Consider the following 26679-nt stretch of genomic DNA (forward strand, 5'->3'; position numbering starts at 1 on the left):
CTATGTTTGCTTGTTTCCACTTGTGAGTTTATGGATTTATTAAAAATCCTTTCTGCTGGATCTTTGATCTCTTGTGCCCATTCTTTCAGAACACTGGGATGAAGGTGATCCAAATCCTGCTCTTTAAGTGCATTTTCAGCTCTTGAGTTCTGCTTCCAGCTAAGTAATTGGTCCTATATTTTAATGAGCATGCGCAAGTTTGTTTTTTATGTTTTGATAGATGTTAAAATGATGCTTACAGAATCACAGAATGGTTGCAGTTGGAAGGGACCTCTGGAGATATCTGGTCCAACTATCCTGCTCAAGCAAGGTCGCGTAGAGCCAGTTGCCCAGGATCATGTCCAGGTGGCGTTTGAAATCTCCAAGGGTGCAGAGTCCACAACCTCTCCGGGCAACCTTTGGTTGCCCTCACAGTAAAATTGTTTCCTGATGTGCAGAGGGAACCTCCTGTGTTTCAGTTTGTGCACATTGCCTCTGGTTCTGTCACTGGGTGCCATTGAAAAGAGCCTGGCTCCATGCTTTATGTACCCTCCCTTCACATATTTACATACATTAAGGAGATCCTCCGTGAGCCTTCTCTTTTCCAGGCTGAATAGTTGCAGCTCTTAGCTATTCCTCATGTGGGAGGTGCTCCTCCCTTCAGGGTCACCCAGATGGTTGTTGGAACCTAATCCCAGGAAGTATTCCTGACTGTGTCTGCTATATGGTTCTGGAGCTGACTTTTGTTGTTTGCCATTTTAATGCTGTGTTTGCAGAAGAATGTTAATCCGTGCAAGATTTTTTAACGGATTGCACAAAAAAAAATCAGATTTTGACACCCACGGTATCAAACTGCCACCACCTTGGATTTTTAAGGGCATTTTCAAATACAGCATTTGAAGCTTTGCATGTAGAATTGTGTAAAATACAATACTGAATTAATGGTTGAGAATTAACATTTCTCTCCATTTAAAAAAAATTTAATAGGAACAGAAAGCTTTCCTCACTTGAGACATTGTTGTAATTAACTCATGTATCTTGTGCCATTCCTACAACCAGTTCTGACTGTATTATTTACTTAATGTTCTATTCACTAGCTATTTCAGTACTAATGGAAATACACGTTAGAGAATAGCCCCACTAAAGGCTGGTAGTGTAACTGTTGAATCTAAGCTTGTGTTCTAGATCTAGAGGATGTGATCATTAGGATGACTGCAGACTTTTAAAATCTGGGATTTGTTGGTCCCATTAGAAATCCCAGACTGAAAAATACCATTTATATTGTATATGTGATATTTCCCGGCTTCAGGTTTTATTTTATGCAAATGGGAGAATAATACCTAATGAACAAAATGAGACTTTCTTTGGCTCCCCTATCTGCATCAAATCTCAGAATCCATACTAATCTGCATTTTGAATTAAAACAAGTTGGGGATGAACGCAAAGCGAGTGAAAAATCTCATGTCCAGATCCAAAAGTTTATATTTATGTAGAATATTGAACACAGCTCTGCTGAGCCTAGAATTTGAACCCACAAACTCAGACCAAAGATCTTGAAGTATATCAGGTGCTATCATTTCACAGCCAGCCCTTGTTTAAGCAGTCATCTTCCCATCATTGGGGGAAAATAGGCACAGAAATTGAATTACCCTTTCCAGAGTCTGGAGAGACATGGTCTGTGTTCGTTATCTTCTTGCTGTAGTAGAAGAAGCTAACATGAAAAATGAGTCCTGAAAACAGTGGAAAAATGCTTTACAAGCAGCATAGCGTCTTGAGAGAGAAGGGAAGTACCAGGGCTCAGCAGAACTGGCAACTACATGGCACTGGGTCTGGTCTCTGGGGGGCCGAGGTAGGAATGGTGGAGTCTGTTTAGGAGGGACATGGGACAAAAGTGCTTGGGAAATACTGGGCAACATCATAATGCGTTCAAATGTCAGGTTCAGATAGACAGCTCTCACTGCTTATTTAGGCAACAAGCCAATGTGCTGCTTGGTGCTGAGGGGCGTGGAGGATGCCTACGTATAATGTTCTGATATACAGATTTCCATAAGATTTAAGAGATTCCAGCAAGAGACATTACCATTTCCCAGCATAATACTACTATATTCAGAACATCCTTTAGCTGGTGTGTTCTCTGCACGCCTACAGTGGTAAAACATGTCTAAAATATGGTGTTTCTTTGCTTGGAATAGTGGTGTACCATTGAATTGAAATGTTCAAATCCTCTTCTGAACCCTTTTAAACCAAATGTAGCTTTTATCAAAAGACTTAGTGATGTTTATTTTCACAAATGCTTTCTCCACCCAAATTGAACTGTTCTAGAAATATTTTGTTCAAAAAATGAAACAAAGCCAAATGAAAACCCCAGGAAACGTAACCTCAGAAACTTCTTGTTGTGAAGAAAATTTTAAGTCACATTCATTCAAAAACCTAAAAACTTTAGGAGTTGCAAAGCAATGTGGTTTTTGTCAAGCATCAGGCTTATAAATGTTGTATTTAAAAAAAAAATAATGTCTCAAACATTAGCAATTAGGAAAAAGAAGAAGCTGAAAAAGAACATTCACACAACTTCAATGGTAGTGTCAGTCATACTCGCTCAACAGGATTTTTCCCACTGAATAGTGGGGGGACTGAAAATGTAATACTCTCATTTTATACATATGCATGAAATAAAACCAGTTTTAAATATACAGTTCACCTGTCATCCTGATGAGCTGGTTCTGAGACTGCTTTGTCTGCCTGAGGTGTGGGCTGTTGCCAGAAAAGGTGTTGGAGCTTCATTCTTCTTTTCCTACTTATTCCCATCCTCTTCCTTATGCTGGCATCTGGATTTGTGGGTGATGCTGTAAGTTGGCTCAGGACACTGATTTGACTATAAACTAACCTGCCTAAGAAAGGAAAAAAGAGGTGGATTTTATTTATTTTTTTTTTCTTACAATCAGATCAGTTCCTTGTTCCGTCTCACCATTTGGCTCTATAAATATTACCATTAGTGTTCTCAAACGGTACTGCAGCTTTCATCTGCACCCACTGGTAATGGCAGATTAAATTGACCATGTAAATGCAGCCTGGGGAGATGGCAAATTGCAGTGTACTGTAGAGGCACCTGGACTAGTGACGGATGGACTATTTTGGATATTTTGCTTCTCAGCAGTCTGCTGAAAGGAAGGGTAAGACAGGCTGTGCTCCTTTTCATCATATGACCCAGAGGCAGGTGATACCAAAGAGAAAATAAAAGAAACAGCAAGCTTAAAACTGTGTAAAGAACAATCTGGGTGTTGCAGAGGCCAAGTAAACTCATTAGGCATTTTTGGATAACACTAATGTCGTATCTGAACAGAGAGAGAAGTGTTATATGGGCTGTATGGTGTGCGAACCCATATTGCCTTTATTGTTTTTAGAAAATTTGAAGACAAAAGTACATGGTGATCTACAGTAAATTTTGAGGTCTGTTGGTCCAAAAATTTTTTAATCCTCCTCTGTATTAATTACTCTGGGGCCATGTTTACAGGAGTAAAAAATTACTCACTGTACTTTTCTTTTAGTCTTTATAATGTGACTGTCTTTTTTTTTTTTTCTTCGGTGCTTTGCATTTCAGTAAAGATGTTTGCTTACAGTGTGTTGTCATTAGGAGTCAGAATTAACGTGACTTATAGTAGATAAGTTAATTCTTTGGAGCTGGTGTTTTAAAGAGGTTTCCAAAATGTTTCAGAAATAGTCCACTGGTTTACCAGTCAGATGCATTAATTTAATTAATTTAGTTTTGAATGTAAATGAAGGGTAAAATCAGTGAGTTGTTAGTAACTGGTATAAAACAAACTGGTTTTCCTGTATCAGCATGGTCTGATGACCTGCATGATCAGTGACTTCCCACCCAAAGCTCCAGGTACAGAGTCTGGCTGTCCCTGTCCTTCAGGGAAGGTGATGTTTACCACTTCTACTTTCAGTTTTTCAAGTATTTTTCATCTCTGTCCTTGTCAGAAAGTTCCTGCTCAGCTTTTCATCTGTATTCACAGGTCCTCTTTTGAATGGGTCAATAATCCAGAGCTCTCTGTGAGTTTCAAGGCTTTGTCTAGTACGTAATATTTCTTTCTAAGATTTTTCCACGATGGCAGTAATGTGCAAATCCTGCTGAAAATGCAAAGGAAAGAGCTTTCCCTTGCACCAAGACAGTGATATGGAATTATACAGAGGCTATAAAACTTTCCTAACTCTTCAGGACACATGGATGCATGCAGAATTAGATGTATATTGTGCATCAGAAAATATCTGGGAAAAATAATAGATCAATGGCTTCAGAGTAGTTCTTGGAACCTGCTTCTAAATCAGATGAAACAAAAGTCCATGCTCCTGTGGCAATGAAAGCAGAACAGGAAATTTAAATTACTCTTTTGCTGCCTTGAAGTAATTGTCTAATATTAGCTCTGTCAGCGCCTGGCTCTTTGTCAGTCGGAGCACAGGAGGAGGTGGTTACCAGCCAGGAGAATATGACCAAGGCTTTTAAATACTGTTGCTTGGAAAGTCTTATTAATGGCTGCGTATAAGATCGATGTGCAATAATTCTTTCAAGCAGCATCTTTTTAAAAGCCTTTAGCAATCTGTCATCCTCATCTCCCTCCCCCCCAGTTAGAAAGCCACATTAGTCAGGACAAATCGCACAGTCCTGGGAAGTTTCAAACTGCATCCGCTGATGCCGTCAGGAAAATGCTACTGTGCAGGGGCCCAGGTGCAATTACACTGACGGCTGCTTCTCATCCTCGGCTCGGGTCATCCTGGAGGGACAAGCGGAAAGAAACGGGGAGGCGGGCGAGATTCTGTCAGGTGCATGGGAGCAGTACCGAAGAGAAAAATGGAATACCCTGCTCCAGGAGACAAAGATTGCACTGTCTGTGAGTGTTACCTCAACTCCTTCAAATCTGTGTTTTGAGAGAGGAGGGGAGATTTAAATACTATATATTTTGTTCTGAGTTTAGCCACCTGTTCAGCATATCTTACCCTTTGCTGTCACTGTGGTAGAAGTGTTTATTTTATTTTTTTTTTAACTGATAATTCATAACTTGTAGTTATTTTGGGAGTGTTTTACCCTCCCACAGTGGTTTTGGCTTACCAGAAACAGCTTTGGAAAAACATGTTTGTATTTTAAGAAGAGATCTTTAAACCTCTTATTTTGTGCAGTGGCATTAAATATCACTTTTAAGGGTAATCTGCTTCATTAGCTATGGTTGGAAACTAGATCAGGGGGTTACTAGGTAGTAAATTTTATCATAGTAAAGAACATTGGGTGTGGGAAGCCCCTGTCTCTAATGGAGAAATCCTGAGTCATTTACTTCATGATGCATCAGCAGAAATAGTTTGGGTGTGGCTTTGATTTTCAGCTGCTATTGTAACAAGACTGTGAAAGCTAACAGTGTCTTATTCTGATTTGTGGTTGCAAAGGTTTTTCTCAGAATACGCACAAAATGCCTCATGTTTTAAAGTGCAGTATCTGTGCTTGCAAGGCTGCAATAGATGAAAGTATTTGAGTAGATATCTAGCAAAAGTAAGCTGTTTCCCGAAGCTAGGGAATTCTCTACTATAGCAACCTTTCCATCACATAGCAGTAGGCAATGTTATTTATGTTTGATTATCTTTTAATGTTTGGCTTGGTTTTCTTTTTTTTTTTTTATTTATTTTTACTGTAGGTTTAGAGTTGCAAACACAGTGTTTGGTCTTCAGTTTAGGTGATGTTTCTTCTAACCCAGTCAGTGCTGTATGGCAAGTGGCATTAAAGTAAGCATTGGAAAAGGGTTAAAGAAAAAAAATAATTTAGTGGACTGTTCTTTAATCCTGCGTAATATATCTTGGGTTTAGAATGAGACTCGACCACTTGCAAGAATGAAAAAAGGAGAGTTGTAATTAAACATGAGTGTGTGAGTGAAATAATTTTTAGTAGTATGGATCTAAAATAAATAGGCTCAGGGAGTTATGTATCAGAAGGAAAGTATTTTCTTTCTTGATTCTGGAAACTGGAGTTTACATAAACCTGTACTCTACTATAAATGTCTAGTTACGGTTGAATGACTTTGCAGTATGACTGACTGTAGTGAATTAGAAAAGTCATAGAAAGATAAGTGGGGCTTTTTTGTTGTCAGTCTCTGAGTCACCAGAAAACCCTAATTCTTAAAATTTTCAAAAAGTATATTCCTCCTCAGTACATCAACTGTTTCTGACTACCTTACTTGACTTGTTAACAAGATTTTCCATGTCTAATCTGTATGAAGTATGTCAATGAATCATGGCATTTTGTCTTCTGTCTTTACTCCAGTAAGTACTTCTGTCTTTACTCCAGTAAATTCCTTTACTGGATTTTCTATCTGTTACTTACATATGCCATGGGACAAATTTGCTACAGACCGTTGGAGACATCCTCAGTGAGTTATACAGACCACACAGCTTTACAAGTGACTGGCTTGTCAGTATCATTTCCAGCAAACAGTTTGGACAAGCAGCGTAATAAAAAAATGCTCTGGCTCTAGGTGTAATGCCTGTCTCTTGTATCCAGGTGGTCTCAGAAAGTGACTTAGAAGAAGGAGAAACTTAGAAGAAACTTCAGAAATAAATGTAGCATATTGCTGAAAAACCCTGTCTTGGTAACTTCACTTCCTTTAGCGGATATTTCCCATCAGTAACTGGTAGTATGATGGTAACATAACAATAAACTGAATTATCTTTTTTTTTTCTTCTCTACTTTGAAAATTATTGATTACCATGTAATTCTACCAGAGACAACTAAAAATAAATAAACGAACCTGACTGTCAAACATGAGTAATACTGATTATTCTGGTTATTACCTAAGTTGAGAGTGGTTGAAAGTAAAGATTCAAAAATATATGGAAATAGATTCCTCAAGAATTGTATGATACTGTATTAGTAGAAAGATGAGATTTTAAATTTCCTTTTCATGTCATCCACTGAAATAACCTTGCTGTTCTTTTAGCTCACATTCTGACATAAAAGCTTTCTCTCAAGTCTAAATTATGTATTGGTTTTTTTTTTTAAATTACAGCCTATTACAGCTTGCAAGGATAAACTTTCTGATATATCCTGAATTTCTTAAACTAAAAGTGTATTATCTATAATATATGCAGAAATGTAAGATCAGTTGCTCTTTTTTTAAAAAAAAAAACAACATTGCACTGTTGGAAAAAAAAAGAATGCATGGAATTTGGGCAAAGAAAATAAGGAGAAAGAAAGGCAGATCACTCCTATTTTCCCCATCCAAGAAGTAGATTTTTTAATGTTATCATGAGATGTGCAGGTGAAAACAGCTGAGCCTGACAATGCTGATGGATGTCAGCATGAATTGAGACTAAGGAACTTTTCTCACAGTTAGAAGTGCGCGTGCAAGAATATGTGCATATTTGTGCTCTTTTTTATGAGGAAGAAGGCATTCAGGAGTGAGAGGTTTGGGTGAGGATGTAAGCTAGAAATTGACAGTTATAATTTGTGGGACATCAGACACATTATGAGATTCAATTATTGTTTTTAAAGCTTTGTGAAGATGCTTTGTAAGCATTAAGCATAATAATACTTCTGTGTCTTGCATTGAAACAAACAGTATATAGAACAGGATATTTTAGTGGTATGATATTTCAATTCTGTGATTGCATAATTAAGACTTTTCTGATTCTTTGATAATATTGGAACTTTTCTGTGAATGTTCCCATACATAAAATCTCCCCTTCAGCTTTTTAAAATTATTTTACTGGATTTTCTAGGTATTACTTACATATGTCATGGAAGAAATTTGCTATAAACTGCTGGAGACATCCTCAGTGAGTTATGCAGACCACACAGCTTTACAAGTGACAGGCTTGTCAGTATCATTTAAGGTTAGGCTGTATGTAGGACATGAAATATAATAAATAAATAGTGCGTGTTCTTGTGTTAGCATAAGCTAATGCCATCGGTGATATTTCTAATAGAAGAAGAGTATAATCTTAAAATTTTCTAAGCAAAATGTAAAGCTGAGTGTGCTACACAAGAGATCTCACTCTTAATGGAAGAATTTTATGGTCAGTTCATTAAGGTTCTTAATAATCTAATTTCACAAGGCCCTCAACTCACTTATTCAGTGCTTTCTTTACCCACATCTTACATACTACTAATGGATTCATAATGGTGGTTTTACTTACAGTGTAAGGGATTTTAGTCACAGCATAGTTCTTGGTCATTTAAGTTAATAAAAAATGAGGTTTTCCAATATGCACTTAAATTCCGCTAATAATCTTTTTGAAAAGAATGAGAAAGAGAAATCATATGGAGTGAGAGAAATGTTTTAGACAGGATTGCTGTAGCCTGACTACGTTCTGAGAAGCTGAAAGTGGAGAACCCTTATTTACTTGAAGGAATATGTGATAAACATTTAAGTTAAAATTTTAATCAATTATATTTGCTAACTCAGTAATCAGAAATCTGATCTCCAATTCTGAGCAGTGATAAAAAATTGCAAGCCTACCCATAATGAGACCTTGCAAAAGCCTTGGAAAAGTTAATCAGAAGGAATTTGTGCAAAAACCTACTAAGGTGCTTGTATTGTACCCTTATTATGAGATCTAGTACAATTATTTATCCTAGCTAGGGGCTAAAGTTTCATTAACATTTGAAGAGACGGTGTATTTTTTACTATGTCTGTAGAGTAGAAAATATACTGATTACAGTTAGGTGGAAGGTTTTGATGTTGCCAAATACCCAGTAAGAGGGAAGAATTGGGCATTCTTACATCTGTGCAGTATTTCAGTGGACAATCTCTCTCTCTCTCTCCCCACCCCTGCTTCCTTCATCCATTTTGGTGAGGAAATGGGACCAATCTAAACAGCATTAGACCAATTTTCTTGATCAGCTTTTAGAAAATTATCTCATCATGGACCCCAAAACGAGATACTAGTGGAAAAACTCCTTGGTATATTTGAGTTATTTTGCTGGCTGTAGGTGAATGTCAATAAGCTACAAGAGTAGTAATGTATTAAATGATGGCTGGTCTTGCTTATGACAAGTATGATGAACAAGGTGATCAAGATATGGACAAGTATGGTCAAGATGATGAACGGATGTGCCAAGAGCCTAGATACCGTTTCCTTGGAGTCCTGCCTGGCATGAGCATCAAAACTGTGATTTTTGAATAAAACATCCTCTGTTCTCCCACTGTTTCATCTACGTGTCTTCATCTAAACGGGGAAAATTCTGGTTGATTCTGACTGAAACCTCCGTGCTACCCTAAAGCCTCTAATGTGGAGGTGTTCAGGTTCTTCCAGATGTGCTGGCAGCGTGCAGCCCCGCTCTCTATGAAAACCATTTTAAGAAGACAAGGTTATACGTATCCACTCATATTCCAAGTTTTGTCCTGAAGTTATTAAGCAAATTTAACAGTGTCTTGAATAAGAGAAATATTCTAGTCTATTATGTGTTCTTTTCCATTTTAATTAAGTATTTCTGGTAAAGTTCTTTCTTCAAGAGAAACATGCCTTCTTTCCAGCCAGTCCAGAACAGCACATTGTTTAATTAGAGTTAGATGCATTTGAAAAAGTACTCAACCATGGAGGAAGGGTACTGGGAAAAAAGATAGATTGAGTTGTCACACTGGAAAAATTCCCGCAAGGAAATGAGTCATTAACCTATCTGAGTGTTTTGCACAGTCGTTGTAATTGCAGGTGAGGTGGATTGTCTATACCTGTGAGTTGGTACAAACGTTTGAGTTTCAGGTAATGACTGGACACTGAATCTGTTGTGAGTAACTCAAGCAGAGCATGCAAAACTATGAATTTGCATGCTTTAAATAAGTAAGAGTGATCAAAATAGCACTTTGGTGATAGGGTTAAAAAGAATTCCTAGAGCTAACAAGTTAATTTGTTCAGCTAGTATGAATGATCGCTTCCAAGTTTTATTGTATAGCAAGCAGTCATTTGAGATTTGGCCATGTTAGCAGGTGGTCATAGACGGGCCGCCTTCACAACTTGCACCAGCACGTTAATGATAGTTAATGTAGCAATTTGTAGTAGATGTTCTGTTGGTGGTTATTTCTGCAGACCTCCACAACTGGGCATTATTTACTGTAAAGTTTTTACTTTTTATTTACAGTGGTTTTGTTATCTCACTGATAGTGTATTATAATTCTTAAAATGGTTTGTGTTCTTCCTATGCCATTTGCTAGTGTTCACATATTACTGTGGGATGTTGGTAAAATTTTTCAGAGGTCAAGATGAATCTCTAACTAACTAGGCTATTTAAGATTGATTGCTGAGAGGTTTTCTTAAAAAAAAAAAGTCACTTTACATGTCCTGAGTAGAACTGAAGTTAGCATAGATATCCTTTCCATCAAGTCTACCCTGGTTACTGCCGTATATGTGAATGTAAACAGAAAAGTAAGAGTTAAGTAAATCTAGGTAACATTGCCAGCTCATGTCCAGCTTTTCATCCACCACTATCCCGAAGTCCTCTGCAGGGCTGCTCTCAATCATTGCTGGTTGTGCGATTGCTGTATTCACAGTTGTGTTTTGTAGAAAATAGGGAATGATTTTTAACATTTTCTTTTCTCATTTTTCTTTTTTAACTCTCTTTTAGAATTCCCCACTCTACCAATATCTGCAGGATTTGGGACACACAGATTTTGAAGTATGTTCATCTGTGTCACGCAAGGCAGAGCAATGTGCAGCAGTGGAAAGCCAAAAAGAGCGGACTGTGCGCGCCAGCCAGAAAGTGAGCACTCTCTTGTTCCTGAGTATTTGTCTTTTCGAAAGAGAACCGCATTACGTCACAAATAGGCAAAATCAGAGGGGATAAAGATAAATCCCAACCAGTTGTCATATCTTGTCTGCAAATGTATTTGAAATTCGTGGTTTACCAGCATAGTTTGTTGTGTTTCTTTGCACTTATGTAAGCTAGGGAAGCAAGAGACTTTGATAGTGAATTTTTTGAGTGTTGCAAATTATCTTATTTACTGGATATTATTATGTTAGCTTAGCATGACATTCTGGGAACAAAACTTTTAATTTTCTGGAACAGAGTATTTATAGTTCCCAGCCCTTCTCAGTCATTCAGTTGCTAAGTATCACTTACTCTGTGACCAAACGCATTAAGAAAGAGGATTTCTGGGAAGTGTAAATACAATTACCAATTTGAATGAGGTAGTAGAACTGTGCTTAGGTTATGGCAATTTTCTAACAATAACAGCTGGCAGGGATCATCAACTTTCATCTCTGAGCTGATTAGCTCAGAATTCTTATTTCTCTGTCATTTTAAGTAAAGACCTGTGGATTTTTAAAAAACATTTTAGTATTAAAACTATGCTTGAGAATTTGGCCATTTAACACCTAGTATGGCCTACACATTTTTTGTTTTCCTTATTAAAAATAAATGGTATTTTACTGTTATTGGAACAGATGAGGAGCTGTAATGTGGGTGAGGAAATTCCTCTTTTGAAGCAGCTAATGTAGGAATCCCTTTGCAATGATTATATTGAAAATTCAGTAGTCAACCTGTCTTCTCCTTAGCACCTAGATGGAGCATGCAAGAAGCATTATTTTCTGCTTACCTTTTTCACTTCCACAGTGTATAGTTCAGTTTTCAGGTGACATGCTCCAGCTATGTGCTAAGCCAGGAGGAAAAAGAGGCCTCCATGGAGACTTCTCTGTCCTGGCCACTGCAGGCTGAGGTGGGCAGTGCCTCACAGGTAAGAACCCAAACCAAGCATTCATGGGTTGATGCATTGCCTCTGAAGAATTACCGTTTCTTTCTCCTCTCTCCCTACCATAGCTTCCATCTTTGTGCACCTTAGGTCATCTGGTTCTTACCCACTGTGGCTTTTAACGTTACACTTGGAGCTCTGTCTTCCTGTTGTTCATTCCTGTTTTATACCTCTTCAGCTATCTTCAAATCAGAAGTTCACAGCTCCTTTCATCTCATTTGTAAGCTCTGCTGCTTCCCTGCCCCACAATGTCCCACCCTCCCAATTAGCTGGCAGTGAACTGGGGAGAGCATCCTATTTTTACCAAACACAGGCAGTGTGAGTGGCGCTGAAATCTCCAGAAGGTCTTTCTGCAGATTGTGGTGGATGGGAGATCAAATAGCGAATGAGGAGAGCTGATGTTTATGATATTTTTCTTAGGATATTTTCTCATATAATGCCATCTTGACATCTATCTGCTACTCAATTCTCAGGATGGTTCAAGGAATTAGACAAGTAGTAGCCACAGTTAGTTAGGCTTTATTTCAACAAAGTGTTTTCAGTTTTATATGTATCCCTCTTGTTCCTCCTTTGTTTTAGGTCAGAAGTATTTTTGTCTTGTGTGATTTTTAATCTGTTCTGCTCTGTGTGGGATCTTAGATGGGGTAGGATTCAGAAGGGTAAGAATTGATGTGGATAGCATCAGTCAGTTTTTTTCAGATCTGGGGGAAAAATGTGTGGTTTTTGAAATGTTTGCAATAGTATAGTCTACTTGCAAGGACTGACATGCACAGTCTTCGAAGTGGAAATTTAGAAGCTGCAGTGTGAAGCTTATTCATCTAGCAGTATTCAGAGAAGTGTTGATTGGTCGTATTTTCATATAGTGATATTCGTTTCAACCAGTGTCTGTACAGACCACGTAAACTTCCTCACACGCTCATTAGTCTGTTTGAAAAGACAGGATAATAAAACATGAAACATTTTGCTTTGGTCTTCAGTCCTCTTGGAGTCTTTCTTCATGCATAGATGGGTCAGAGTTTGTGTTTACCTGTTGGGCAGGTGCACCGCGCACTTTGCTTCACAGCACCGCCTCAGTCCCCAGTTTCTGAGACTTGTAGTCCTATGGAAGTGTGCCATGTCTCCCTTCTCTCGTGCCCCACTTTCTGATCAAAGATGACTATGTAGACAAGAGGCAGGGTGCATATCCATTGAGCAGACCAGAAAGTACCACTGCGTGCCCAGCACATGGATTAGACAGAGCCTGTTAAAAAAAAAAAAATACTGTAATAAGAATCCCTAAGTTTAATACTGTTCAGCTATGTTCTTGTAGAGTTTACAGCTTTTCAAAAAGTTCAGCAATCCTGTGGAAAAAAAATTACAGAAGAGCTTCATACAGATCTCCAGTCTCATGCTGAGGATTTGTGAGCCCCAGAAACAGATTAACTGAGTGGAGGAGGAGAAGTGATTCTTGCAGTTTCTCCAGGTTTCCTTGGCTGGTTTCTCTAATATAAGATTATTTTAAAGTTAATGAATAAATTTATTTCTAGTCACTGTTGATGTGGATAGCTATTGCATTTGTAATAATGATTGCTTCTATCAGTGGTCACAAGGCAAGGCTGAATTTAATTCAATGTTTAACTCACAATTTTTTATAGTTAATTTAAGCTACCTTTAAAAGTATTCATGAAAATATTAGGTCCACTACCCTTACTTTTCAGAATTGTTAGCTGGCATTCACCATAACCCTCAAGAAACCACCTGAAAATATATTTACCCTTTAAAGCTATTGGCAGTTTTGTGGTACATATTTACATTGAAGATACTTATTCTGGCTTAGTGCAGGAAGACTTTTAATTAAACTACTGTTAATTGAAAATTAGGGTGACATACTTCATTAACTGATTATCTGTTCATTGCTATGCAGTAATGCATGGACTATTGCTTGTTAGCTGTGTTACTTTATTTTGCATAGTTATTTTTGTGGAAGTTGGTAAAGCAGTATGATGCTGTGATTGTGTATAGGATTTCCACCAAATTTAATACAAAAGTGCTGCGGGGTTAAGAATCTCAAAAGTATTAAGATATACTGCTTTTAAAAGCCCCAGGTGTTCTGGTTCTTCCCCTCCCGTCCCCTCAAGCATTTTACAGTTAATTTTATTGTGTTGGGAGCAAGTCCTCCAGTATTGTGTCAAATGTAGAAGTAATTTGTCATGGTTTGCCTTTCAACTTGAAGGGAGTGGGTGTGTGAAAAGTGAGCTGTCCACTTCTTACAAATACTAGGATGACATTCACGTTGTCTCATCTCTGTCTAGACAAGGATATGTAGTGGAAGTAAGGAAGAAACCTGTGTGTAATTTCTAGTTATAAAATATAGGTTCTTCCTGCTGCTGTTCCAGTATCAGTTTGGGAATGTTAACACTTTTCTTTTGTAATCTGATGTCACAAAGTCTGTTTTTGTCGTTTGATCTCTGTGTCCCATTTTGGTAGGGTGTCTCAAAAGGAAGGAGAATGAGGGAGGGGCAGCTGGCCACACATTTAAAGAAGTAGACTGGATTTAGGAAGATCTGAGGCTTTGTTGCAACTTTTACATGATGTAAAGGCAAATCATTTAGATTTCCATCCAATCATTTCCTCATTTTTACGTGAGACTATTATCACTTCCCTTCTCTCAGCCTTTGCTGGCCTAATCTACTGAAATTATAAAATGTCTGGGAAATAAATGGTTTCTGAGTTCTGAATATGTCCTCATATAAAATGATCTTAGTTGAGGCTTAGTGTAATGCAAAATATAATCACAGAGAGTAGATGATGTTCCATGCTATGTTCCATGCTACCATGTGTATATCGTTTTCCCTCTGTTCTGAAAAGCACGTTTACAAATGTCTTAAACACTTTATTAAAATAAAAATAGAAATGCTGCAGTATTGCTTTGTCTTTGAGTTGAAATAATTTACTCCTCTTGTATTCAGTCAAGTAGGAACCTTGTGCAGATACAGTCTGGCAAAGATCTGGTTTGGTATCTTCAGAGACTGAAAAAAAACCAAATTAGGAAAAAAAAAAAAAGAAGAGGTTCCTAGTGACTGATACAAAAGTTGCTGCTGTGTCCTGCTATCCTGCTAGGCACAGCATATGGTTCAGGCTTAATGAAAGTTGAATTTGAAACACCTCTTAAATGGTTCTCTGTGTGTGTGGTTTTGGTGTTTTGTTTTTCATTTTTAATCAGAACATGATCTTAATGAACACTGAGCTGAAAAGCTGTAAGGTGCTTCAAGGTTGTGTTCTGAGGGCTGATGAAATGCCAAGCTCCCATCTGAGGGAGTGTGGAGATGTGATTTAGCATGGTAATTATAGGTGCAGTGTTCCTGGCTGTACCAGTCTCTGGAGAAAGTTACAGGTAAAGTTCTGGTCTCATGATCACTTGAGACTCAAAAGCACTGTTTGCAAGAGCTCCTAGACCTCTTTTCTGGAATTAGATCCTATTTGGGTAATTCTGCTTGATCTTTAAGGAATGTGCTTCTTCCCATTTACATTTTTCCTTTCTTACTCTTTTTCCTAGACTGCTATGCATATCTGAATGTTTAAATAGATTATCCTGTCACACCTTATCCCATCTTAGATGTGATAATATTTCATCTCGGGAACAGGGCTGGTGCTGGAGGCAGCTACTGAGGATTGTGTTGGGGCGAGCCTGCAGTAGCTGTGCAGGTGACCTGATGTGGAAAGGCAGAGGGAGCAGACCTTTGCCTTTGTTGAGGGCTCCCACCCACTTAGTGCTAGCTCTGAGTAGCTGGAAGGTATTTAATATGTAGCATTATCTTCTTTCTGAAGTGCACAAATTGAAAAGTGCTAATGTGAATGAAAATATTGTACATACCTGCTAGTTTGCCATTTCAGGTTCGTTCTGTACAAAAAAGAAATAGTCCTTAGAATTTTATTTTAGATTCCAATGAATGTACCTAAAATGTTTGTGTCCTGTGCCATTTAAAAAAAAAAGTGTTAGGAGTTATACATCAGTTTACAGAGAGTTTGACAGAGTGGTGTTCTAAAGTTGTAAGAAGAATCCTCCAGAAGCATTGGCAACATGACCTGACTTGTGTGTTGATGAAAGTTGTTTGACTTGTCCATAACACTCCCAATGGGAATGCAAACTGAGACACTATTCCAAGGATCTGAATAGTTTAATGTGTTACTGTACTCTACTGGGTCACAGCCCAAGACAGTGGGTTGTCTTGTTTTGTGTTTTCAAGCACTGACATGCCTGTTGAGTGTTTATACAAGCTCAGATTTTTATTTTTAAACTAAAACACAGAAAATAAACCAAAAGGTTACTTACATAGCACGCTAATTGGGGGGGGGCGGGGGGTGCAGTTCAGTAATTCCACAATCTAGTTTACTCAGCTGGCAGAAGTTTACAGTTATCCTCATTGTAGGTTTAAACATTCATGATAAAAACCCAAAGACTTATGAAGGCGAAGCGGTTCAAAATGATAGGCTCCAAGAGGCATACTTTTAAATAGTAAATGGACAATTCTTTCCATCCTCTGCTTTCAAAGTATGGAGAAAAGTACTTCTGAATGAAGTATCTATCTGTGACTCAAATGCAGAGGAGGGGCCTTTGTTTATTTAATCTCAGTTTTCTACAAATCGTAATCAGAAAATTCTGTTTTATTTTGCACTCATTTACAAGAAACTTGGAGGATAATCTAGTGCTGCAGTTTGTGACACTCTTCTTCTCTTCCAGCTTATGTCAGTGCCCTTGAGCAACATCAAAATACAATCATCTGGATTTATTCCATAGTCTAAGAAGTGTGAATTGCTGGGGTAGCTCCTCCTAATAACCCACAATGATGCCTGTGTATCAGGAAGAGCTATCATGATGAAACTCCTATTACTGGTTTGTCTCTCCACTCACCTAAAAACACTTCCTTTTGTTGTAGGTCTGCAGTTCCAACTGTACACAGAAAGATGAGGCATATGTAAAGAAAAACTTGAGTTAGGTTACCTAAATGGACACCAAAGCCAGTTATTTCAAAAAATGTTGAAAATGTTGAAGCATAAGGGCTTTAGGTTGATAATTTCTGATGTTGCGCAAAGCCATGCTGCCTTGACTTGCTGCTTCAAGGTTGGATGAGGCTCTGAGCAACCTGATCTGGTTGGAGATGTCCCTGCTCCTTGCAGGGGGGTTGGACTAGATGACCTCTGAAGGTCCCTTCCAACCCTAACCATTCTATGATTCTGTGATTCAAACTTGTGTCACACTGCCTTTCAGAGGGCTGTCAGGCTGATCACAGAGCTAACCATGAAGCTCGAAGCTCCTGTTGCTTGGTTTTACTCTTCTGTTTCTCATCCTATATTTGGGGGGGCGAGGGGGAAAGAAAAAAAAACAGAGAGGGAGAAAAAAAAGAAAATAACCAAGAGGGAGAAACAGAAGCAGCTGATTTAATACAGACACCCTTTATATATTAAGCTATTATAATCTGTTTTGTTTTTTTTTTATTTTGAAACAGTATGCCACAAAATGTAAGTGCTTCACAATTAATTTTTTTTGCATACATTTCATTTGATTGTATTACATGTCAGCAGTCTGAAGATTAAGAGGTAGGACCTCAGAATTCATGAAATATATGTAAGTAAATATTTTGAAAAATGCTTCTTGTCAGCTCAGTCTGAGGAAAGTAGATATACAGTGTGTGTCAAAAACTCTTTTTCTTTTTTTAATGGCTTCAGAGTGAAGCAAAATCATGCATCTATTATAATATTTATGCATCATATTTTAGGAAGATACATGAGTAAAATGTGTGATGACCAAGAGGGGAGTCTCTCTAATCAGTGGCATTCAAAGTTGTTTTTACAGCTCAGATGATAGCATGGATTTAGGTTGCGTGGGAAGTACCTGGTAGCACATGCTGGTTGGGAAAGGATGTTTCTGGGACAGTTCCTCTTCTTACAGTCACTCTTCCCTGTCTCTGTTCATAACTTCTCCAGAGCCCTGTCCTCAAGCTGTGGTGGTCTACCAAGGAGAGGTTGTTCCTCTCCTAGTCTTTTACTTTTCTTCAGTCCCCCCCTGACTTCACGGCTTTTTTTATCCTCAAGGAGGGAGAAAGTCTTTGATATTGGTGCAGTAGCTGCCAACTTGAGATCAAACTAATTCTGGCTGCAGTTATTTTTAACAGTACAACATAACAGTCCATTATGCTCCAAATAGGTGGGGTTACTGAAAGCTTTATTTCATGCTCTTGTGTACAGGCAAACTGACGGGAAGCAGATGTTCCCTTAGCGTACTCTGAAGTTAGGCCAGATACAGTAAGCGAAACTTCCTTATAGGTACTTGGGTCTGAGTTAACAAGAAAAGCAAGTACAGAAATAAAGGAATTGTATTGTTTTATTTATTTATTTTTGGCTTTTTTTTTTTTTTTTTTAATTGGAGTGATTTCTGTTCCCTTCAGCAAGGCATCCTGTCAAAACTAGTTGAGTTCTTTAGAAGTTGGTTTCCTTTTCCACAATATAAGAAAAACGATGACATACTTCACCGACTGGTAAGTGATAACTTTTTTTTTTTCCATTTCCTTTTCTGATCCACAAGTCTTCCTCTCCTCTTTAACTTATCCTCTCAGCACCATCTTTGGTCTGTGTTGTTGGTTTTGGCTCAGAGTTTTGCTTATTCTTCAGATAATACTGATTCTGGTTTTCAGAGTTACTGTGCCAGGCAAATTGGGCACACAAGAACAGGAAAAATATCAGTAGCCAGCTTGAAGATATTAAAAATGTGTAAGAGAAATTAAAATAAAATGTGTGAGAAATTAAAGGAACCTGCAGAAACTCTAAGGTCCCTAGTCAGACTGTGCGGGGTAGACCTGAAGGTTGATCGTTCTACCCCAGATAGTTAAAAATAGTTTTATGCTACCTTTACACCTATTCTCTGCAACATCACTTTCTAGCCAGTTCAGTTTCTAGCCTGGGCTTGCCTGAGATCTGCTTTAACTTGCAATCAGCAGTTTCAGGTTCCCTGTCTGGCTTGCAAATGTCACATTAGTCAGACTGTTACAGAACCTACAAGTTAGAATTTTGATTTATTTTTTTCTACTATGATACAGGGATGATATCCTCAAATGTAGCTTCAAAATAAAAGATGTCGAGCAATATGAGAAGTTAGGGGTTTCCCTTTCTCAGAGAGTTCTGCTGAGTCCAATTGCTATTTATTTCTTCTCCATTATCTCAAGAGGACAAAATTTCCTCTGAAACCTCTTATCTTTGGTTGTCTTTTTTCGTACTCCCTTTTCCCCAATGAATCAAAGGTATTATCTTCACAGCTTTTTTTAGCCTTACTTTCTGGAGTTGGAGACACTACCAAAGAATATGGAAAACATGTTTCTCCTGCTGCACGCTACAGTAGGGTACCGAAATGACTCAGGATGTGTTGGGCAGAGTTTCCTCTTGCACACAGTCCTGAAACAAATGTTTTCCATTAAAAGTAGAATGCAAGTTATTGCAAATTACATCAATTTTGGAATTAAACTTTTGACTAGCTATCTTACAGTTTCATAAATAATCTCATTCTGTCAATGACAGAACTAAACAGATTTTGTACTTTGAAATGTCAGACTTCTGTCACTAATGTGACATTTGCAAGCCAGATGAGGAACCTGAAGCTGCTGAGTGCAAGTTAAAGCAGATCTCAGGCAAGCCCAGGCTAGAAACTGAACTGGCTAGAAAGTGGCGTTGCAGGTAGCATAAAGTTAACAGCTTGTATTGGAGGGCTTTACGGAAATACTCTCCTTTTCCCTCCTGTGTTCTCACTAGATGCAAAGATGCACGTGTTCAGTGTTTGTTGGGTTTTGTTATGACATCTTAACCTGAAGTGTTTTGTGATTATAGTTTGGTGCGGTATGCAAATTAAAATTTCAGGGGGCTTCTTTGATGCATATATTTGTCTTCAAGATCTGTGTATTTGTCTTGAAGAACTATAGCTGTAGGTAAAAAAAATAGCAAATGCTTATCATGGCATCAAATCCGTGAGTAAGTAACTCCCTGCAGTTCGCTTAGAGTTTAGCAAGTGTGAGGTCTTTAGAGTCCCATGCTGTTTCATGTTTGGATTGAATTCCCTTGGGAAAGGTCACAGAAACCTGCAGGAGAGGACTTCACTGCCTTGCCTGAGGGCTTGAGTCCAGTGCATTGACCCTCCTGTTATTAAGTGTCCACAGGTGATTTTTGTTAACTAATTCATAATATCTCTCTCTTTCTAATTTTTGTTTGTTTGTTAATGGCCTGAATTATGTCATTATATTAAAAAAAAAAGTGTTTACTCTTTTATTAATGATCTTTTACCAGATACAGTACCTCCCTAATTCTTACGCAAATATATATTGGCATAATCTGTGGCATGTTTCCAGGTATTGTTACTATCTAGGTCAGATCACAAAGTCAGTGCGATGCATCCTGCAAGTCTGAACTGTTAGGTAGTATGTGAGTTTTTAAAGTTAAGCAAGTTTAATAAAAATGAAGTAGCTACTTCTGATATATCTGAAATATTCCTGTAGTCTTTGGGAAGAGATGGTTGTCAGTAAAGTGTCTTAGTGTTTTCCTTGTTCTGATAATGTTAAGAATTTACTTATTCTTTACTAATGCCTGTTTTTTCTCTCGCCCATTTGTGGTAAGGATGTTGGATTCCGATTTGACACGCTCCGTACCATCCTGCAACAGGAAGTTCTGCTGCAGGAGGATGTGGAACTGATTGAGTTCCTCGACCCCAGTATCCTGTCTGCAGGGCAGTGTAAGCAACAGGAAAACAGACAGCTTCCAACGCTACGCTCCCTAGCAACTCCTAATATTTGGTATTGTACAGAGAATATCTACCACTATATTCACTGAGAAACAAACAAACAAAAAAGTTGTGTTTTCTTTATATAAAATGCAGCAGTAAAGTTGCCACTTTTTTCCTTAGGTCTTTGAATCTGATCCACTAGTCCACAGATTTATGGATTGGCATGGCTTTTTTGCCTTGGGCATTATATTGAAAGAGTGAGTTTTATTCTGAGATAGCCACATTAACATAAGTGGATATTTACAAACCCTAATCTGTGCTTTAAGGAAGAACTAACACGGTTGATTAATTCATTAATTTCAAAAGCTATACAGTGGTGATTTTGATAAACAAGACATGATTGTGTAAACTGAATTGGAAAGTGTTTTCTTTGCTGTGATCTTCACAAAGTATGTTAATAGTAGAGGAGGCCAATTAATTTTCACAGATGTAGAACACCAGAAGAATAGACTAAAGAATATTTAAAAGTCACACATTCAGAGGCTGGTGAAATTCACTTTAGAATTCTGAAGGAGCTAGCTGCAGCACTGTCGGAGCAGCTACCACCTGTATTTGAAAAAAAAAAAAAAACAACAGATGGTGGGTGTTCTGACAGAGAGACTTGCTCAGAAGAAACAGCCTAGTGCTATGTTTTCATACCTATGTTAGGAAAATAGACTGAATTATTCTAAAACCACGGCAGATTAAAAAAGCCAACCATTTAAGATGTAATATGTTATTACCAATGCTCTCCGTCAAACGAGAACTTTTAAACCAGATTTTCTCCAGTGGTTTGTCCTGGTCCTAGTACTATTCGTTGTTTCTTTAACTGTTCAGATGATCAAGTATACTTAGAAAAACAGTGAATATTGCTCGCCTTACAGGTGACACCAAGTTTGTAAGTGTTTTGGCAGAATGGAGTTCAAAAGTAGCTTGACCAATTGGACAAATATCTTTAAATCAATGGAAAAGTCAGTAAAGAAAAATGTCTAACGCTACACTTGGGAGACAAAGTAAGAGACACAAAGTGGTGAATCATTGGGTAGGCAGTACTACTTCAGAAAAGGGTCTGCACATTGTTGCAGAGCATAAATTGAAAGAGTCAGCAAATTATCAAAAAAATGAGAAATCTCATCCTGGAGTCCATGTTATATGCAGGAGATAAGAAATTTACTTTTCTCTTTCCCTAGGCCTTGTGTTAGACTACAGCATCTTGTTTTGGATGCCACAATTTGAGAGGCATAGGTAATTTAGAGACAGTCCAGAGAGGAACAATAAGAATAATTAGTTTAGAAAACGTAATCTTTTGGAAACATTAGAGTGTGTTAGGATTGTTTGCCCAAAATGGAGAAAATTGAGATGGGATGGAACAATGTTATCATGTGTAGAAGGTAGTTAATAGAAGGTGGCTATCAGTTGTCATTTATTCTGTTCAGAAAGGGAAGGATAGGAGGAAAAATAACACAATTAATTTGGCAATGATTCAGACTAGACTTGGGGGAAATCTTTTGAACTCTAAGGATACTTATGAGTTGGAATAGCTACCTGGGTGTGTTGTAGAGTCTCTGTTCTCTTCTTCAGTCTGTCCATGGTGGTCTGGATTAACTAGAAACAAAATGGACAAAGTGAGCTCTTAAATCCTTCCACTCTTTCATTGTGATTCATTTTGTGTGTGTATTATTTTATATTTTTTTAAATGTACCAAGGAAATTATAAACCGTGAGTCTGTCCTTTTTAAAGTTAATGACATATGTGGAATATTTTAACTCTGGACCTTTACTGAAACCTATCAGTAGCCCTGCAGAGTTAACACTTGTAAAGCTTGTTGAAATATGACCACAAAACTGTCCAGAAAATAGAAACCCAGAGATCATGTCTCATTTTAGAAATGGGAAAATATTCCTTGTGAATACTTCCAAAACTAAATACAGGATATGGAGGTTTAAGGGGTGAAGAAAGTGCATATTTTTCTTTCAGAAAATTCTGAAAAATTAAAGCTGTTATGCACCTTGAAGCCTGTATCCCATCCATCTCTGTGAAGACTGTCATAATTTTACAAAACTGCAACTATAATACTATGTATGAAACACAGTGTATTTTCCAGCAGCTACTTATTTTTGTTGAATTTTTCTAGAAGAAAGTAACAGCTTTATGAAGCTCTTAAGATGTCCTTGAGAAATAACTGAACTGAGATACTGGTAACTCTGTCCTTTAAGGATTTTCCAAAGCTGCCAAATTATTTAAAATGATTATTCAAGCAATCTCTATAAAAATGTGTTTAAAACTAGTGGTGTGTTGGTGTCCAAGTTAAATGAGTCAGAATCTAGAAAAAATAAAGCTGGCATTACTTGAGGGTTTTGTTACCAAAAGAAACATGCCCTTCCCTACTGTACTCTTGAACCTGGAAGTACAGATATTCCAGTTCCTACCCACCCTGGCTTATAATGCTGAGTAGTCAGGTTTTTTCTTTTTCTATTTTCCTTCCTTTTTTTTTTTTTATTTAAAGTCATACATGTAAGAGAAACTGACCTTTCAAAGTGGTACATTATTCTTTAACTTGTGCCATAAAAAAAGCCAGATAAATGTTTCCTTAGAGTATACTGACCAAATAATATAATGTATATACACATCTAAATCTGCCACTAGCAGTAGTTTTCAGTGTTTACAGCTCCCTTCAGGACCTACATAAAAGCCCCATAATAAGATGTCATAATCTCAAATGTAACAAAAAGCTTCATGATTTTCCCACTTGTCTGACCTTAGGAATTTGTGGTTGATGATACTTTTTCTGTTTGCAGGGATGTCTCGCTGTTGCTTGCCTTTGTAAGTGTACTGCTTATGCTTCCTTCGTGGTGGAAGGAATCATCGTGGCTGCTGTGGGGACTAGTTCTGCTTGTCTATGCAGTCTTTCGGGTGTGGGGCACATGGAGGACAGCCAAGCTGCAAATGTCCCTGCGAAAATACTGTATACAGCTGGAAGAAACGGTGGCAAATAGCCGAGCTTTTACCAATCTTGTGAGAAAAGCTCTGCGACTCATTCAAGAGACCGAAGTGATTTCCAGAGGATTTACCCTGTGAGTCTGTATTTCACTTTATTTAATACACAGATCCATTCAAGCCAGACTTCTTCAAAAATTGTCTTGTTACATTGTCTCCTGTTACAAGTGGAATTACTGAAAAACATAATACTTAAAGCTTTTCATTTACATAAAATAGTATAGCTACCATTCATAATGAAAGTATGAATTCTAACAACTTAGTGTTAAAACACTGCATTCTGAAGGAGAATTAAGTCTTACAAAACTCATATGACTTTAAAATCTCCTGCTCTGCTAGCAGTGAAATACATGAAGAAATTAATTTTGAACCAATTTAATTGACTATTTTGAGGAGTCATTTAGAGGATTGTTTGTTTGAGGCGTTTTTGTATCTTATGTTACCAAATCTATGTAAATAAACTGACCTGCAAGTAATCATTCCTATTTTGGAAAACAAGATAACATGAAAATCATTATACTTTTATTTAACAAATAACAGTCTGAAATAACGAGCACACAGCAATCAGCAAAGACCATCAAAGGACATTTCCCACCTCAAAAAAGATCCACAATACTTTTTTTTTCTTGCATACAATTCTTGAGATGTTCAGAATCTTAAATTATTTACTGCTGAATTTGCTTCTCACCCACTTAAGGGATGTGAAAGTGCTCCTGGTTACTTAGCTCTCATAGCTATTTGGTGATTTTTACTTTTTTTGCTATGTGAATGGACATCAGAACACGTTCTGTGTGTGCAGTCATCCCGAAGCCAACCGGCCCACTTCTGTGCACTCTCATTGCCATGTGTGCTCTTCCCTTGTAAGAACCTATGGTTAGATAGGAACCTGTGCCAGTTAGACTTAAGGTTAAAGGAGGTGGGAAACACCAATGGCTAAAATCCAGTCAACTTCTATCTAGAAACAATAAAAAATTACCCTATGTGCACCAAGAAATTGTTTGTTCATGCCAGTCCAACTACTCTGTGCTCAGGCACATGTTTTTACATGCAAGCCGGAAACTGTAGACTTAACATTTTGAATTAATTTTCTAGCTTGAGATACCTTCAGTGTGCTTCATTGAAGGAACATTTCATTTTCCCTTTGGAATGCACAAGCATGTCTTCAATCTGCCTGGCTGTGTGTTTTGTTTTGTTTTGGTTTGGTTTTTTTTTGCTGAAGAAGCATATAGTTAAGCAATAGGCAGCCTTATCTTTGCAAACGAGTTCATAAAAGAAATTATTGTTAGGGCTTGTCCAAATTACAGATGAGAAAAATATTTGGATTTTTTCCTAAGTTTAAGCAAATGAACTTGTGGTCGATGTCTAAATTGCTGGTGCCTTGCTCTTTTACTACATATCTTAGATAACAGATTAACAAAAAACAGACTGGTCTTTAAGCTGATGCTTGATCTAATAGCCTCTTTACTTAAAACTTTGGCAAGCTTTTCAAAAGACTTTGGAGTATGGATGGAGTGGGAGAAGTCTGACTGTGCCAGCGTCCTCATTGGAACAATTGTCCAGTATGGAGAAGTCAGTGCTGTACAGGTTTTGTTTTGGTTTAGCCTGGAGACAGTTCTAACTCCAGAGTGTCCTTTTCTGCATCCACATATGCAAGAGATGCTGCTGCACAAAGCACTACTAAATTTTTTGCTTGAGATAGTGCTTAATGTGTGATCCAGAAAAACAGCTACCCCTTTTTTCTTCCAGAATTTCACTACAATAAACCTTAGCAGAACAGAGTTTAGTATGTTCTCCTGTAGTAACCTTGTTGAAGTCTTGCTGTGTGTTCAGGTGTCAAAGGGCAATGGAAACTGTTGCATCTGAGAAGTTAATAAGTATCTTCTTGTGTCATTTTACAACCTCGAAGGAAGGGGATTTCAAGAAGGTAGCACAGCACCCTGTTAATGGTACATACGCTGCTGTTTTAATGTAGTGCTACCCCAGCATAGTTTGCACTGTGCATTAACCTGTTATGAATGGAAAGATACTGAAGCTGAGTTTTAAATGGCACTGAGTTCAGATTTGGGCTAGCTGTACTTAGCTAAACTCTGATATGGCAAGCCCAGGTCTGTGGTTTTGGCCTGAAGTTCCTTGTGTTCCACCGCTGTTTTTTCTCCCCATTGCACCATCCATTGCTATGTTCTCGCAGGCATATACTTACATATACTTTGAAATATCTATGGCTTTGTTTTATTCTAGCCTGCTCGCCTCTTGTTAATTGATACTTGACTGTATCTGTAAATGTTAAATTATTATTGATGAGGTTTTGGAGAGATCTCCACTGATTCACTGGTCTACTACTGTGTGGTAGTGACATGCTCCAAGTTTAACCAATTCAAGCATTGTTTTCCCTTCATTCCTCTCCCACTCAAAAAAAAAAAAAAAACAGAGCAGCCACTTAGAAAAGGAACTAAGAACCCCATCAGGCCTCTCTTACGTTAGCTGCTCTCAAAGGAAGCTGGATATTCTGATTTCAGAATGGTCTTCAGAAGTGTTTAACGCTGCTGTTGACATTTAGGGTATGTCAGTGTGGTACAAGCTCTGTGATGCAGAGATGCCCAAGACCTCAGCAGGGTAGTCTGGATGACAGAAATTGTGTAGCCAAGGTAGGGCAGTGCTCTACTCAGACAGAATGGCAGTATTTCTGTCTAATTTATTAATTTGCAATTAGACAAATGAAGCCTGATCTGGGTTGCAGACTAGAATTTCTACTGGTTGATGAAAGTATATCCATTGTCTTGCACATTTTAAAATGAAAACTGTAGAAATTTGTAATGAAAGGCTGCAGAAATAAGCAGCAAGTAGTTATTTCCTTGTCCGTCACTGAAATAATTATCTTTTCTCAAAAATGTTCCCTTTCTAGGATATATTAAAATAGAATCAAGCTCTATGAGCACACATTAGTGTGTATAGCATCTTTATAGAACTGCTTTCCTGTTGCAGTGCAGTAATAGGTTTTTATTACTGTGTCTATACAAGTTTGTTAAAAGTTGAGAGCCTATTTAAAATTTGGCTTGTGAGATTCATGGAAATACAAGTCACTGTTCTTTACAAGTAAAATGGATTTGGAGCAGTAGGAAAGAGGAAATTCACCCTTAACCTTTTTTCTTCTTGCTATTTGTGGTTGATACGCAAAGCTGATAACATTTTATAAGTCCAATT

At 37.8% G+C, this 26679-nt stretch overlaps 1 protein-coding gene across 1 annotated transcript in view; it reads left to right on the plus strand.

The window, feature by feature from the left end:
* The window catches only part of VEZT (vezatin, adherens junctions transmembrane protein), a 58977-nt gene that overhangs the window by 6273 nt on the left and 26025 nt on the right, over positions 1 to 26679 (plus strand). The window contains exons 2-5 of the mRNA XM_086750595.1: positions 10580 to 10714; positions 18128 to 18217; positions 20337 to 20512; positions 23280 to 23555. Of these exons, the coding sequence (XP_086606721.1) occupies positions 10580 to 10714; positions 18128 to 18217; positions 20337 to 20512; positions 23280 to 23555 (677 nt within the window). The remainder of the gene's footprint in view (positions 1 to 10579; positions 10715 to 18127; positions 18218 to 20336; positions 20513 to 23279; positions 23556 to 26679) is intronic.

The sequence above is a fragment of the Chlamydotis macqueenii genome, chromosome 1 (assembly GCF_036417535.1).
Source record: "Chlamydotis macqueenii isolate bChlMac1 chromosome 1, bChlMac1.mat, whole genome shotgun sequence".
NCBI lineage: Eukaryota > Metazoa > Chordata > Aves > Otidiformes > Otididae > Chlamydotis > Chlamydotis macqueenii.